The sequence below is a fragment of the Nanorana parkeri genome, unplaced genomic scaffold (genome assembly GCF_000935625.1).
Source record: "Nanorana parkeri isolate BGI_ZX_2015 unplaced genomic scaffold, ASM93562v1 scaffold7, whole genome shotgun sequence".
In the NCBI taxonomy this organism is placed as follows: Eukaryota; Metazoa; Chordata; class Amphibia; order Anura; family Dicroglossidae; genus Nanorana; species Nanorana parkeri.
The window spans coordinates 1,303,873-1,320,940 of record NW_017306275.1 but is presented as its reverse complement, the minus strand read 5'-3'; the positions used below and the strand labels follow the sequence as shown (position 1 = coordinate 1,320,940).

Below are 17,068 nucleotides of genomic sequence, written 5' to 3'. Positions count from 1 at the left end.
CTTGTGATACAAGTACAGGAAAGTGTTGTTCCCCTCTCTGTTCCATGGGAGTAGTTTCCCATCACTTCCTGTTGTGTCACCAGGTCTCCCCAGGGACATAAATAGGAATAAAAATCTAAGACATTATTAGACCCCTTTCACACAGCCATTCCAATCAGAGCCACCTTTCCTTTTTTTTTTTTTTTTTCAGGCTGATCTGATCAGAAGCTCAGTGTTAGTCTGTGGGCAGGTGGTCCCTTAAGCTCCTAACCTAACATGGATCCATTAAACTCTGTTTTTCTCCATCACAAGATGGAAAAAAGTAAAGAACTGACATGGATGTCACAGAAGTGAGCAGGGGATCTGTGCACCGATGCTGACATTAAAGGGGTCTAACTCTTCCACATTCTATCAAAAAAAAAAAAAAAGTTCTGTCTGGGGTTGGGCTTTAAATGTCAATAGCAGCCACATACCAGTGTTAGATACTGGGTGTATTGACATTCCATTGTGGGAGACTTGGAAGCAGCTGGTTCCTCTCGTGAGAGTGGGCTGTTTGGATGCTCAGCAGTTTGCACAGTGTGGAGTTGCATGCAATGAGGGTGGTGCTGACCAGGTGTTCAGTTTGCTGAAGTCTTAAAGCAACCATGATTTATTGCAATAGTATTTTATTAAAATGACTCTATGGCCACTCTATTTCACATAGCAGTGTTAACGTAATAATTATGAAGGATACAATCTGACTTTACATACATAGCCGTGAATGTAATTAGCACCTTTTGTCATGTAATGCACAAAATGGCATTTTTTTGGGTGGGGGAGAACAACAGTTTCTTGTGGTAATTTCTTTATTGCCTTCTGTTGCAGTGCCATAGCCATTGTAAAAATAGCTTGAGCTTTGACCACCATATCCATTTAAAGACCTTTTCCCAGAACAGGAAATATTGCTTACAATTTCTTTCTATGAATCTACACTTTAGCCATTAAAGGAGAAGTATTGGAAGAGTAAAATGTACTGTTCCCAGTATTTAGAGCCAGCATGTGACACTGCAGCTGTCATACGCCGGCTCTATATACTGAGAGTTGAGCGATCGTTTAACTGCTGATCACTCATCTCACAGCTTTCTCCCTGCAGAGAGCAGTGATCCTCAGTCACCGCTCCCCACAAGGATTTCCCCCTCCTCTGTCTGTTCCTCCAGAGCTCATTCGAGGGACAGACAAGGGAGGGGCGGGCACAGCTGGCTCTGCCTCTTAGAGGCAGAGCCAGCTATCAATCAGGAAGCTGAGTGGATCCCGACAACATTGTCGGGAACTTTCCGGGCTGCAGCATGACTCTCTGCTGACTTTCTGCTGGCTTTGGGTCACAAGAGTACATTAGTACTTTTGTGACTCAAAAGAGAAGTACAGTCAAAAAAGGTTTGCTCAGTTACTTATAGGGATGCACCGATGCCGGTTTTTCGGTACAGATATTTATCTTTCGGTGCTCGCCAATAGCAATTACCAATTACTGGTACTTCCGCTAGCATGGAGCCAGCTTCCCAGGCAGTAGGGAAGCCGGGCAGCGTGTCATTACCCACCGCCCGGCTTATCTATTGCCCGGGAAGCTGGCTCCATGCTGTTTGGCTGGGAAGACGGCTTCCCAGCCAATCAGGAGGTGGGTCATTACACACCACCGAGCTTCCTGATTGGCTGGGAAGCTGCTCCATGCTGATTGGCCAGGCGGCAGCCAGCTTTCCGGCCAATCAGCATGGAGCCAGCTTCCTTAACCAATCAGGAAGCTGGACGAGTGTGAGTACTAGTATTGGTATCGGTGCATCCCTAAATACTTATAATTGTTTCAGTTCTATGTCGGATGCTGTTTACTGTTGTCCTGTTAACATGGCAGAATTGCTCAGTTTTGACTTGTGGAAATATGTAACCCTTACATACCTTTTACTATACATACTGTTTATTCCCCACTTTTCATATACTTAAAAGGAAAAAAGTGTAGGCAGAGAATTTGGTGGGGGGTTTTTTTTTTTCCTTGTATCTTAAACAAAAGTGGATCAAAGCCAGAGGTCATCAAACAAAGGGATCCCCCTGGAAGTGTGTGCTGTCATCCAGCATCTTCAAGCAAACCACATTTCCCCATGACTCAGTGTTTCCTGAGGCCCACAGCGTGGGGATAGATCTCATGTCTCTGGCTCATTGCTCAGCTTCTGTGTTGAAATGTTTAGAACTGAATGCTTTTAAAAATTCCTTCCTTCAGCTCAGACTGCACGCTAACTGTTGTCCTACCAAATTTCAACGCTACATTCACGTTGAATCTTAATTAAAAAATGTACTCAAATCAAGTGATTTAGTTTTCGTTAGAGACATTGGAATAGTTGGCGCATATTTTAAACTGTGAAAATGCATACCATAAAATGCCTCAGCCGGTTTGTGTAATAATGTGACAAAGCTACTAGTTCACAGTGCCCTATATACGTATTCACCCTCTTTGGACTTGTGAAACTATGTAGTGTATTTTAATTTAAAAAATAAATATAGAAATGGGGAAGGTTCTGGGACAGTTCTGGCATTTTACAACTCTGGCATTTGACAGTTTTAGTGGCTGAGGGTTGGTGTTGGCACTAGGAGAGGGCAAGGCTTAATCTCAACCTTGAGAGAAGTCAAGGTTCAGTGCACAGCCCTGACCTAGGATCCAAGGGGTTCCAGAGGGACACAATAGTTTGATTTGAAGATTAACACTGGTGCTTTGGACCTGTACTTTATCACTGTGGTTACCTTAGGCTGTCTGGAGGCCAGGTCAGGTTCACTTTAATGGTTTGAGGCACAGTGAACGCGAGGGGTAGGGATTCCGATCTTGCCCTGTAGGTAAGTAAACCTGCACATGCCAGATGTTTTGAGTAAAATCTGCAGGCAAATATCTTCATTATTATGCTTATATTTACCATTGTAAATCTATTTCTACTTCTGTGGTAGGATGTGTTTGCCTATATGAAAGTTGGAGTACAAGACTGTCGAATTTTTACTGTCAACCCAAAAGGCGAATTAATACAGGAGAGGACAAAAGGGAACAAGACATCGTAAGTGTGACTTTGTTTTAATACTTTTCTGTAGTTATATTTGGGAATGTCCTAGATACATTTTCTTTAATTTTCTGATGATAAAACCTAAAGAGGCTGAAGGATGACAAGGAAACAACAATGGATCTTGTAAAAAAAAAAAAAAAAATTCTGGGTAACAACTGCTATTGACTTCAGGCACTGATAACCCCACGGTGTCTACTCATAGCATAGACATTCTTGCTTCTCAGATAACCTGGTTGCTTATTAGTTAGCCCTGTGGCCTTGCAGTGTTCCTGGGTTCATTTCTCAAACTGCGCTTATATGCATGGGAATAATATGTTATCCTTCTGTTCCAAAATATATGTATGTTCATGACTGTGTATTTGTTTTATTAGCTTGGGGTGGTTGAGGAACATTTAAACTGAAGTTTTTCAGTTGATGAACTCTATGTTTTGTTTGTTTTCCTCTAGGTATAGCAGACTTAGTGAGCTGGTGGAACATGTCTTTTCTCTGCTTGATAAGGAGCAGAACTGTGCTTTCACTTTCCCAGAGTACAGCTCATTTTGCTTTTGGAGAGAACCTATTGCAGAACTGAACATGGCAGACTTGACGTAAATCACCCCATCACAGTGTCTTGGATCTATTAGCAGACATGATTACCTGGAGTATTACTGCTGTTGGGAGCCAACATTTCTTTCCATTGTGTCCAATGTCTTTCGCCCATTCATCTTTACAGTCCGTAATTTGCAGCCAGTAAAGATATCGTATACTATCGATATATTCAGGGAAAATGTAAAAATGCGATTTTTTTATTTTACTACAATATCCTAAATCATTGTAGCAAGTTATGTGAAAAAAAAAACAAACATTTTATTTTGTTCTCAACAAATATCCAATGGTTCAGGATGTGTAATTTCTTTTTTCATATCTTCTTGTGCCTCTTGAAATGTATCTCTTCAGAGCCATTGGGGGGCAGCTTCTATTGCAGGGCAATAAGCTGCAGCCCAAATTAGCAATGAAGGCCTTTAAGTTCATAGCAAAGACTAAATTATTGTCTGCTTATTTTCAGCTGCATTGAAAAAAAAAAAAGTCAAAAGGAATCCTAGTGCAATTATTTATTGTGCTTCTTCCTTACCTGCGTTTCAAGCCACTAAAACATAAAAAGGGCAAACTAGTGAAAGATGATGTATCGGGGGTTGTGCAGAAGGTAAAGGAAAATGTACATTGGCAATATTTTTCCTTATAGTTAGTAAGTATTCTGCCCAAAACTGATCAATTATTAATTTGTTTGGAGGGTGAATAGGTGACCTGCTGTGTGACGTTTTAAACCCTTGCACTGAGTCGATATAGATGTATGGTTTTTTTAGACGTGTTTTATTGCCCATTCCCCCGTTGAAAAATCCTACACCTATGTGTCACTGACCATCCTAGATCCTCACTGTTTGGCCCACTGGGAGCTACACAGATGCCCAGTGGGCCAACCCTGCATGTGCAGTTGAATTCTAATTCATTTCTATGGAATGGTCATTTGTCATTAAGATGATTGTTGAGCGGCCTTTCCATAGAAGTTAGTAGTGAATCCACGGTGCATGTGTGACTCCCAGCCGGCAGCACAGTGAAGGTCTGCAAGGTGCAAATGCACGTAAGATTTGGGGTAGACGCTGGAGGGGTTATTAAAAGAATATCTGTACTAAAAGTACCATTCTCGTTTAATGCACAAACAATGCAGGGTATGCCATCAGGCAGATACTTTGACATTTAAATGTATTGCTGCTATGACCTTCTCATATTGTATATTACAACCTGTGTTTACCTGCAGTGGTATTGAGGCAGCATGATGCATCTACATTAAAAGTGAACTCGGTACACTAAACTCAGGAGTTAAACTTTAAAAATGCATTCAAGTAACTTTAACTATTGCCAAAAATGTATCTTGTTTGTGTATCACTCGGCTGTAGATCCTCAATCATCTCTGAATTGGTGCTGACACTGTCATCCTTTTGGAGGGTGGCACTTTTGTTCTCCATGGTCCCTATGTGTGTTTTTAAAGTAGTCACAGCTCCAAGCTCACTCTTGTTATGGACTAAAATAGTTTAATAATTTGTATTAAGATTTTAGTCCATCATGGGAGTGAGCTTGGAGCGTCGACTACTTTACAACACACACACCATGTGGAGCAAAAGTAGCCACCTTCCAGAAGGAAGGACAGTGTCAGCATGAATTCAGAGATGATTTGAGGATTGTGATACACAACTAAGATACATTTTTGTTAATAGTTGAGGTACTTGAATGCATTTTTAAGATTTAACTTCTGAGTTTAAAGCCTTTATTTAGCCTGTATGTTTGAGCCATACTATTCTTGGGACCCTTCTTATGACGATCTGCCACCACTGCTTTAAATGGGAAATGTCACACAGTGGCAGGCTCGCTGGCTGGTGTGTTTGCCAGTGCATAATGTGCTCATTTAAGCCAGTTGGACTGACACATAATTAAGACCAGCAGGTATTACGATCTTCAAGGTAAATGAAGTTGGTAGATGTATCTTCACTTCAGAAATCAGAAAACGTTCACACGCTAGTTACCCTAATCATACTCATAAAGCCAAAGTGGAGTCCACTCCTTTAAAAGAAAAAACGTTTTCATCAAGTTCCCCCTTTATGTTTAAGGCATTCTGTGCAATTTTGTTATATGATGTGTTTATTTAAGGCTGTCATGAGTGATGTTTGACATAAAAGTTGATTTTGTTTTAATTTGTCAATGTTAAAGCAATGATTGAAATGTTCATTTAAGGTTTGCATTGGTTAAAAATGTCCACTTTTACTAAATCCAGAAGGCTGAATCACTCTGCCACTATTGTGCATATGCTATTTTATTGCCGTTTTCTGGGAAGGTTCTGTGATGACAAACAGTAGATTTAGTTTTCTGTAAGTTGAGCTGGAACTCGCAGAGAAGTAACTTTGGCAGATGAGAATCTGCGTCTTGCCAAATGCATAGTGTTATCTATAACTAAGTTCCTGTGCACGCAGGCTTTAAAGGAAACCTGCAAGTAAAAGAAAATGACCGAGCAAGAATATCTCGCCTCTGTTCAGCTTGTAAAAATAACCTTTTTGTCACTCCACCCTTCTAAGGGTGTAATGCTTGCCAAGTCTAGGGGATATACCATAGAAACATACCTTTTATTCCTCACTCCCCTGGCAGCCGATGCTTTGCTGCAATGGGGGCAGACTCTTGTCGTCCACATATTCACATTCTGGTCCTTCATTGTACATTTGCAGCCATATGATAGTGAAGAGAAGCAGCTTTATGGGACTGGTTGCCCGGCAGGAAGGAAGCCTGTGGGAACAAAGAGTTTCTATTATAGCCCCTTAGACTTAATAAACTTATTAGAACCTTGCTGTAGAGGGGAGTTCTACCAAAATGGCATTTTTACAAGCAGACCAGAGTTTAGCTTTGTCACCCAAACACCAGCAATGGTGAACTTCTGGGAGAATCCTTTCTAAAAGCACTTACTACTTCTTTCCCAGCAGTGCCATAATCAGTACTGTTCAGGCATAAGACTTATAGCTGGAAACTGCTTCTACAAGAGCCTCTGAGGCGTAAATCTTGGCAATGGCGGCTCACATATGAGATTGGATTCCATATGTTCTTTACACAATAATTGTCTTTTGTAAACTGTTGTGGATACAATTGTCAAATTCCTTTTCCCACTCTAGCTGAATATGCATTTCTAAACCACTTTTAAAGACCGATTTACATACATACCTTTAAAGTATTAATATAGGGGAGTAGTGACAGGGCATTTGTCATTATTCACCATTACTCTACTATCTGTACAATCTACAATGCTGTAAAAGTGAAGTTGTTCACCATCAACCTGTGGAGGCTCATGCACCCTACTCTTTTTTTTTTTTCTAAGTACGCCTCAATGCCAAATGCTGGATGTAGATAGTAGGCGTTTCCAAAGCTGCATTTTCTAGTTACAGGGTTGTAAGCCAACATTGCCTGACTACCCTTCACTTAGGATGTGGTGCTGGCTGCAGGTAGCTGTAAATGGGTGTCAGCCACTCCTTCCATGTGTTGCTACTAGAAGTCATTGTGCATTTCTGTTTTCTACATGAATGTCCTACCTCCTCTATAGCACACGAGCGCTGGGCTATGGATGGTATGAATATCCTTTTCAGAATTCATATATTTAGGGAACGTGAACACATTTTATTGTAGTAGGTATGATATTCAAATCTATTCAAATAAAGTGTTCAAATGTTTTATACAATTCACATGTTTGTGTTTTTTTATTCTATATGAATGTGATGCAATTGTCTTTCAAAGTTTATGATCATTGCACAAGACTACGCTGCCTTGTTACTAGTGGATGATTTCAAATACAAAATCCTTGGTTATTGCACCCCGCAGTTTGATAATATGCCAACCTAATAACCCATGTCTGCAGTTAACAAAGTACTCAGAGGACCAATGTTCTCACTTCATGTTTCTGTTTATAAGTGGTTGTGGTGAATAATTCAATACAATACAGCTCCAGCTATCAGTCTGATCTACCACTACTGGTGTATTTCTAGGATAAATTTTATGCTGCTGGAGTCAGGTTTCAGAAAAAAAACTCAGCCAAGCGCTATTTGTATGTGAGCTGACCATGTAAAATTTCCCCAGTGCAATCTGCGGACTACATGTTCCTCTACGGGGTACACTTATCTTGTACTGGATCTGGATAAAATAGCTGCAACTTTCACACTCCTATCCACCTTTGCATACTTTTACATATTTTACATTGCAGTTGAAGGAAACCTTTACCAGAACATGAAGGCTGTACTGATCTGTAAATACTAGTCAATACTAGCCTGCTTCAAGCCAGACGTCTAACATGCATGCATTTAAGGACCTCTAACTTTTTACTCTGACTTTTCTAATATGCATATTTCCTCTGTCAGTATTTTTTTGCAAGTCTTGAAGCCAGGAGTTCAGCATTTACAATAGAAGGTCACCAACAGCAACCCACATATTTATCTTCATAGTTTATTGGTCAGACTGTTCTGTATTATTGGCTATTTCAGGATGAGAGGTGGGATTACAAGATGGGAAATCAACAATGTGTAGTAAAATGAAACAATCCTCCTTTTTTTTTTAACTTTACATGATAATCACATAACACTTTTTTTTATCAGGTTTGCACATCCTATAACTTGGTGAGAAAAGTAGATTTGGTGGTTGCTTCATAATTCCAGTTAGAAAAATGCCATCAATAGAACAACTGTCAAATTATTATTCCCTGCATTTACATATCAGGAACATAAACTATATTACCAAAAGTATTGGGACACCCCTTTCAATTCATTGTATTCAGGTGTTCCGTGAAATTTCCTTGCTACTGAATATTTCACAGTCAACTGTTGGTATTATAACAAAGTGTAAGCAACTGGGAACAACAGCAACTCAGCCACAGAGCGGTAGGCCATGTAAAATGACAAAGAGGGGTCAGCGCACAGTGATCAGAAGTCGCCAACTGTCTGCAGAGTCAATAGCTACAGACCTCCAAACTTCATGTGGCCTTCAGATTGGCACAACAACAGCGCGTAGAGAGCTTCATGGAATGGGTTTCCATGTCCGAGCGGCTGCATCCAAGCCTTACATCACCAAGTGCAATGCAAAGCGTCGGATGCAGTGGTGTAAAGCACGCCGCCACTGGACTCTAGAGAAGGGGAGACGTGTTCTCTGGAGTGACGATCTATAATAGAAGTCACCAGCACTCGGATGATATGTGCAACAAGTAAAGCACTTTTTATTCAATTGTCACATGTGTCAAACAGCCAATGTTTCGGGGCCACGCAGGGTCCCTTCTTCTGGGCGACATAGTGACAACAACAAGTATGCAACTTCAGCTTAAATAGTGAATCGCACAGACTACACCACAGAACCTCCCCATGATGTCATACTGACATCAAATCCCTCCAGAATTTGAAAGTAAAAATTAGCATATAAACAGACAAATTATTTAATTTTTTTCACACAACCAACTTGCCTGAACCATGTTAGTAACACTGACTTCCTGTGCTCTGGAGTGACGAATCACGCTTCTCTGTCTCACAATCCGATGGATGTGTCTGTGTTTGGCGGTTGCCAGGAGAATGGTACTTGCCTGACTGCATTATGTCAAGTGTAAAGTTTGGTGGAGGGGGGGGGGGTTAAGCACCAAACTGTAAGCACCAAACTAGAAACAACTGCATGATATGTTCCTGATATGGGTTAAGGGTTAAGAAAATGTATGCCTGGAGTCCTTTTTTTCATCATCTCTGTTTTGAAATCTCTTGATTTAAAAAACAAAACCCCCCACACTGAACAACCTAAAAGTTTTGATGACTCAAGCCAGCAGAATAGTGGAGAATCAAGGAATCGTGATACTACTGAAACACCATTCTTATGTAGGAGGAAAAAGCCCTGTATGATGGACGTGTCAAAATATAAATAAAAATGGTCACAAAAAATTGCAGCTCTCCAAATGGATTTTTCTGGTGAAGTCAACATAAAAAGGGTTGTCCATCAATGTAGGTTCCCTATCTCCTTTGTGGATTGATATGTTCAAGGGATGACACGGATTGTAAAATCTGGTATTTACAAAGGGCAGACACAGATTAGCCCTTTGCTGCACAGAGCTGCAGTCTAATAACAGGGAGAGCGAGAATAAGTAAAATGTTTCCTTCTGGCTGCAGAAGACACCATCTCAGCCTAAGCAGAGTCGTTTTAATGGAGCTCAAGGCCTGCTTTTTATTGATAAAAGGTAGAGCTTTTTGGAAATTATACTGTTACTGTATTTTGTGGAATGTATGCAGATTTGTGACGTTACATGTGAAAGGTCCACTTTAACAACTTCCATGTTTAAAATAATGTACTAGGACCAGTAGATAGGTTTGGCCTGGGTGAGCAGTACTCATTATTCGGGCCAGTAGGTCATGGGCTCCTTGATGAAAATAGCAAATGCCCATTGTATCATTCTTGTTGATCTCTCATCTGCACACCATACCATACCGGTCTTGTATAAATCCAAATCTTCAAAAGAAAAGGATTATCAGTTTAAAAAACAAAAAAACTTGCATCCTGAGGCATAATGTAAGATTGTCTTGTTTTTAATTTCATTTAACAATTTTATCTTTTGAGAATTGCAGCATATGAGTTAGTTATTACAGGTTAATAATAACGCATGAAATACATTTTGATATACTGTCAATTGTCACCACATTATTTCAACTGCTTGGCAACCTCATCAATCCTTCTTTTTTTTTTTTCTTATTTGCATTAAGGGACCAAAACTCTTGACTTTGATGCATTCGCTTTTCTTTTTTGCAAACATTTTATTATTGTACTGTTTTACTATGTGGCGAGGGAGCCTGTGTTATCTACTACATGATGTTTTAACAGCACTTATACTTTACTCCTACTTCCTGATCTTTATAACAGAAAGGAAAATGAGTAACCTAATGCTAAGAAAATCGTGATGAATTTGGGAACTTTCCAAAAAATTTCTAAATTCAGTTCCAGTACTGGAACATTTGTGTGTGATAACCTCAGACACACTCTCTTGTTATCATCGATTATGAAATCTGGAGCAAAGGAAACATTTGTTTGTTTCCTATAACAACGGAATAGATTTCACTTTTCAGTCTCTGACTTATTCTGTGAAACTATTACATGGACTATGACACGTCACCCCACTGAATCACTTAGTAAATTAAAAAGCCATGTATTCTGAATATTAACAAAAAAAGTATCAAGGGCTTGTAATTTAATAAAAGTGCATGTATAGCCAAAATCATTTTATTTATAGTTTGGGGTATAGAGTAGGTTTGGAATCCCTTTCAAGGTTTGTTGCTTTGTCCCCGGTAAGTAGATTTACCCTTTCTCTATTTGTGTACATTGAAATAGAAAGTGATGGGGAAATTGTCTCTGGAACAAGAGGTCAGGGTAAAACATAGATGATTATTACCATTATGTGCTACGCCTGTACCAATCAATTCCCTTGAAGCTGAGCTTCCATGCAATTGGAAGGTCCAATTTCCTGCCATCCACCCACACAAAATTAGCTGTAAAAAAGCAGAGTTAGACTAAAGAGTAACTCTGTTTCTGGGAGTCTTTCCAGGACGGCACATGAGAGAGCATGACTCCACCTTTTAGAGGCAAAAAACATGACCGACTTTAAAAGGCGGTCCCCCGGGTTGTCCATCAGTATTTTGCAAAGGAACTGAAAGACAAACAAAACATACCAACTACACCAGAATGGGAGGGAACTCTGCTATCCTAGAAAGACTCCCAGAAATAGTTACCGGTAAGTCTAACTTTGATTTTCTGTAGTCTTCTTTCCAGGACAGCACATGAAAGGATAAGAGAGAACTTACCAGTTAGGGAGGGACCACAGTCTGAAGACCCTTTCTTCCAAAAGTTTGTTCTGGACCTGAGAGAAGGTCCAGATGATGACGCAGAAAGTAAAAAGACACACTCCTCCCCCCCACCTCAGCCAGGTAGGCAGTTATGTCCTGCTGCAATCTCATCCCTACCTGAGCTGAGCCAGTGATTGCCGTCATAGTTGCTGCTTCTTCTGACAGATTCATGAGCGCTTAGTGGGGATTTGAAAAGGAGTGCCATTTAAACTCCTTTTCTGGTCCAGCATCAGCGTTCCCCACACACTGGACCCAGAAGTGATGTCACTGAAAGTCCTGCCCCTACTGGAAGTGATGCTGCATCTCTGGCCCGGAAGAAGAGAGGGACGGAAGATAGCTGCTGCCACCACTGCGTGCGCCAAACGTCCGGGAGCTGACTCAGGGAAAGTCCTGGATTCCTCTGAATTTTGGAGCTGGATAGGGGAGCCCCAGACCAGAACACACTAGGTGAAGGAGGTCGTCCTGGAGGCAGAAGTCAGAAAGGTTAGGGGAAGGAAGCCAAAATCCAGCACAGCCATGTAAGCAAGCCTCCCTCCTAGAGAGTTCAAAAAAAGGGTGTTTCGTACAGAGGAGCAAACACGCATACGAACTACCTGGGGCATTGCCTTTTAAAATCTGGCATGTTTGTGTTTCCTGCCTCTGGGGGTGGAGTCATGCTCTCTCATGTGCTGTCCTGGAAAGGCAACTAAAGAAAAAAACTTTAAATGATTTTACAAAAAAAGTTAATAAAATAATCTTTGCAAAATAAGATTGCCAAAGGAATACCTGGTTTGTCCCAAACAAAGTGATGTATGTAATACTTCATTGTCACCATATAAACAGTCCCGATATAAAAATGTAAAAATTGATTTGTCAAGAATATCAAGAATGAGAGCTAAAGTGGTTAAACATATTTGATTTTTTTCTACCTCAGTATTGTTACATTGGTGCTGATATATAAATTTTGTCAAATGCTTTAACTTTATGTAAGTTAAACGTATTCCCCTTTTCAGGTGTTTATTTTGTGCAATGAATTTGTCCCATGTGTTCTTAAATGAACTACGTCAGTGGTCCCAGCTGAAGAGGGGCGATCTAAGTACAAGTGGGTGGATTGTTGTTTTAATGTTCTTGGGAAAGATCTGCGTATCCTTAAAATTGCTGATTTCAGACTTTTTTTTTCTTCTGTCTGCTCTGAAGAAATTGGCTAAGCAGAGGTTTATTTATTTTCAATGGTGTAAATTAAACTTGCCTTTTGTTGCATACAGCATACTATTTAAGGCAAAGTATTTGATATATTGGCTGGGAACGGATTGTAAACTAGCTACATTTTGTGTGATTTGATCATGATCTGGCATAAATATGGAATTGGCATGAACTACTTATGAGTTGTTTTAAATAAATCTGGTAGTAGCTATAGATATGGATCCAACTGTGTTTATAAGAATGGCACACCAGTGATAACAGGATTCTACAGTGTGGTGTCTGGTCTTGTATGTAGATCATTATCTAGATTGAGACCATAATCAAACTACATGTAGTATAGTGTGTTCAAGCTGTCCCGTGACTGCAGTAGAGATGTAGCAGCTGGCTGGCAGAACCACAATGTCTAATAGGGGTTATATGCTATCCAACACACCCAGAAATGTCATATAGGAGTGGTGTCCTAAAATCTACCTTCCTGCCTGCTGGACAGGTACAGAAAGTATTCCACTTCCTTTACAGGATGGCTCATTGTTTTAACACAACAACAGGGTCACTTTAGAGGAAAACTCTAATCGAAATTGAAAAAGTCTTAAAACACATAAAGCAATCACAACCTACCTGCTCAGCACCTTTGGCTTTTCTTCCCGGCAAAGCTATGCCCCAGTGTATCCTACTCCCCTTGGTCTGTAGTCTGGTGATGATAACATTGAGCCATAATCACACTATCTACTGTCTCATAGCCACAGACCACTGCATTTAGACTCCTGTTATGTCTCTAAAGAGGACCTGTCACCGTTGGTGTATATAATGTCACCAGGGGGCATCAGAGCCTCCACAGGCAAACCTCACAAAGATGACAGCCAGAAAAGGTACCCTCCCTACTAGATTAACACTTACCATCTAGGCAAGTCGAAACAGCATTACCCCCTGGAATGCCACAGATTGAATGGCTCGTGAAAAAGAGAAGGCCCCAGGCTGTCACCTTGTTCCCCTTTTAAACCCGCAAGACCCGAGGTCTGGAAGCTCCATTTCTAAACAACTTCTACAACTCTACTACATTTCTGGTAGGCAGGAGCTGGTGTTTTTACACCAAGGTACTTTACATAATATGAGATCTGTCACCAGAGGCAAAGCATAGGGTGGACACCTCGACGCAAAGTCCGTTGATTGGTCATAGCTCCCAGCCTGCATAGATAGATATGGATAGTGGAAGCATCAAAACGAAAACTACATGATACAACAGACAATATAAAACGAAAACAAATCAAAAGAAAAAAAAGCAACACTAAAGCCAAAAGAATACAAAACTATACAAAATGAACACAACCAAAAACAGAAAAAATATAAAATTATTAGGAACAATAGTATTTCATGGAGCAATGTTTATTGACAGGTTCCCTTTAAGAAAGGTTTGCTGTTTGTTAGGTCTGATGGCAGCAGAGAGCCTCACAGTTTTTCAGAATATTAGTACCAGATGTAAAATGCACATTCTTGGAACATCAGAGCTTTTGTATTCCACTCACTGAAGGTATGGAAATGTCAGTTTCTTAGAAACTAGTGCGCAAGCTTAATGGGAGGCTAGTTTTAGGAAAATACCCCCACAAAGAGGGAAAAAGTCCAAACATAATTTAGATTAATGATATGTATCTTACATGGGTGGGTGGTTAAGTCTGTAGCTGACAAGGCACCTGGGCTGCAGCACACCACGGCACACATGCTGTGTATTGTGGTGTCCTGCAATACAAAAGTTGTGCAGAATGATTTTTTCATCTATTGCAGTGCAGCGGCAGCCCATTTAAGGTAATTGATTCAGTTAAATGCAATGCATGTTAGCAAACGTAATGCAATGCAGCAGAAAAATGTGAAAGCTCTTAATGTTTTTCCAAAAATAAGTACCCCCTTCATCCCAGAAAACATTTCAGCCTAAAGCACCAATTGTATGGACTGGTATCTCCAGACCAAGAGGGTTTAAATTAAATTCTATTTATACCTGCCCTAGGCTCTTCAGTATCAGGCTGGCTTTCTAGATGGAGTCCAAAAAGAGTAGGTGTTCCCCTTCTCCAAAGACTAGCTCAGTGTTAAAGGGAATCCAATCTGCCATAACTTCTGTACCAAGGAGAAAATTTGGGAAGGATATATGGATATAAATGGGGTATGTTTCCTGACAGTTGTTGGAATTAAAGAAGTGCCTTGGAAAAGCTACGAAGCATCTTCACCGCTACAGGACATACCTGAATGGGACTAACTACTACTAGCAGCAAGTATAAAATAAAAATAAAAAAACGAGTTAATAAAGTATGGGGAAACCCCTGTTTCTTATCACCACAAAGGTACATAATGAGTCCAAATGAGATCCACTCATTCTGTGTCTGGAAGACAAAAGTAAAGACATCTATTTCTTTTACTGAAAGATCACTGCCTGAGACTATACGTAAAGCAGAACCCATGGATTTCCTTTTTGGTTTTAATAAACTGGTAAACAATTGAGTTCCTTGTTTCTAAAAAAAAAAATGTTTTTCTTATTTTGGTCACTTTTTGCCCTAAAGGTGCAAAACAACATGTTGGTCTTCAGCCCAAGCATGTTGTTTTAAGGGGAGTTGAAGCACTTGTACATGCAGGTGATGGGCTGGATGCTTGCTGACTCGCTGCAACCACTGTGCACAAAGGCACATTTTTTTCAAATAAATGTAAAGGAAAAAATAATGATTGACCTAAATCTTGCCAACACAGTCATAGGAGTGGATCAGGCAAACTGCCCAAAAAGGTTTTTTCTTAAATTTGTTATTATAAACTCATTTTTCTAATTTCAGCACATTCACACTTTCCAGACTCATAAACTTTAAACTTAGAAGTCATGCAAAGCCCTGTCAGATCTAGTGGTTTATAATCTATGATTAATTTTTTCTAAGTGAATTAGTGTCTGCTATTCCTATCAGATGTTTGATATTATTTTTAAAAAGTGATACAACCTAAACGGTTTTTACAAAACTGATCATAGTAATCTAGATAACAATGCTGGCACTGGATACCCATCTGTCATTACATTTCTAGCTATAATTAAATACATATCATTGGCACTATATTATAGTAGGGGATATTGAATTAAAAGTCAAGGAGGTTCGGTAAGTAACATTTTCTTCAACAAAGGTCTGAAGCTCACGTCCATTAGATGCCCCGTATATTAGTTGTCCCCATCCAAGTGCACCCTATCATTAGTTGCCCAAATCACAGTTCTCTCTTACATTAGTGTTCCTCATCAGAGTGCCCCCTTACATTAGTAACTAATGTAAGGGGGCACTCTGATGGGAGCAACTTATGATTAGTTTTCCCTATCATAGTCTTCCCTTTACATTGGTTGACAACATGAGAGTGCCCCTTTTATTATGGATGTGCAGTGGATGTGATATACAAAGGGCTCCATCATTGAGGTGTGCCAAGGACAGCATGATGTCCAAATACAGGCCATTTCTGTTATATACAGAAATACAATATGTGTTACCCTTTACTAGACTTGTGCGCCGTCAAAAAATTTGTTCTGTTTCGTTTCGGAATATCCGTTATTTCGTAATTCGTAACTGCACTCCATTCGTATTCGTACGAAATACGAATTTTCATTAGTGGCGGTTATATTTTCGTAACTTTACGAACATTCGTTATGATGAAGTTAAAAAGCAAAATACCTTTGTTAATATTGGAGTGGTAGTTGTTTTTTTATCCGAAATACGAATTCCGTTAACGGATCCGAATTTCGTATTTCGTATTTAAAAAAAACTACCATCAATCAACTCCAATATATTAACAAAGGTATTTTGCTTTTTAACTTCAATATAACGAATGTTCGTAACGGAACGAAAATACGTCAACGGAATTTCGTATTTCCTGCCTGTGTGTGTAACTGTGTATTGTAATGCATCAGCAGCAACGGATCCGTATCTCGGATTTAAAAAAAATCTTGTCATGTTGTTCAACCTCATTTACAGGGGTAATATTAGTTCCTGTTTCAAAGAAATTCGGATCCGAAATTCGTTAACGGAATTTCGTATTTCGGATATAATTCGGAAACTGCCATTCGGATTTCGGATGCTCCGAAATTCGGAATTTCAGGAAAATTCGTACGAATTTTGATTCGTAACGAAACGAATCGCACATGTCTACCCTTTACCTAAATGGTCAGTGAAGGGGCTTGAGATAAGACAACACTATATACTAGTAGGGGTTATTGAATTAAAAGTCAAGGTCCCCATCCCAAGGTCTCTATTGTCCCCATCAGAGTGCCCCTTACCTTATCCTTAAAGGAGAATTATGGGTAGAGTGAAATACACTCATCTCCATAATTAGAGCCGACGTGTGAGACAGAAAGCTGTCCCACGTCGGCTCTATAGACTGAGAACCGAATGATCACATACCACTGATTGT

At 39.9% G+C, this 17,068-nt stretch overlaps 1 protein-coding gene across 1 annotated transcript in view; it reads left to right on the top strand.

The window, feature by feature from the left end:
* The window catches only part of LPIN2 (lipin 2), a 49,976-nt gene extending 46,301 nt beyond the window's left edge, over window positions 1–3,675 (top strand). The window contains exons 18-19 of the mRNA XM_018553893.1: window positions 2,941–3,044; window positions 3,497–3,675. Coding sequence (XP_018409395.1) covers window positions 2,941–3,044; window positions 3,497–3,641 — 249 coding nt within the window. The 3' untranslated portion in view covers window positions 3,642–3,675. The remainder of the gene's footprint in view (window positions 1–2,940; window positions 3,045–3,496) is intronic.
* The last annotated feature ends 13,393 nt before the right edge of the window (window positions 3,676–17,068 follow it).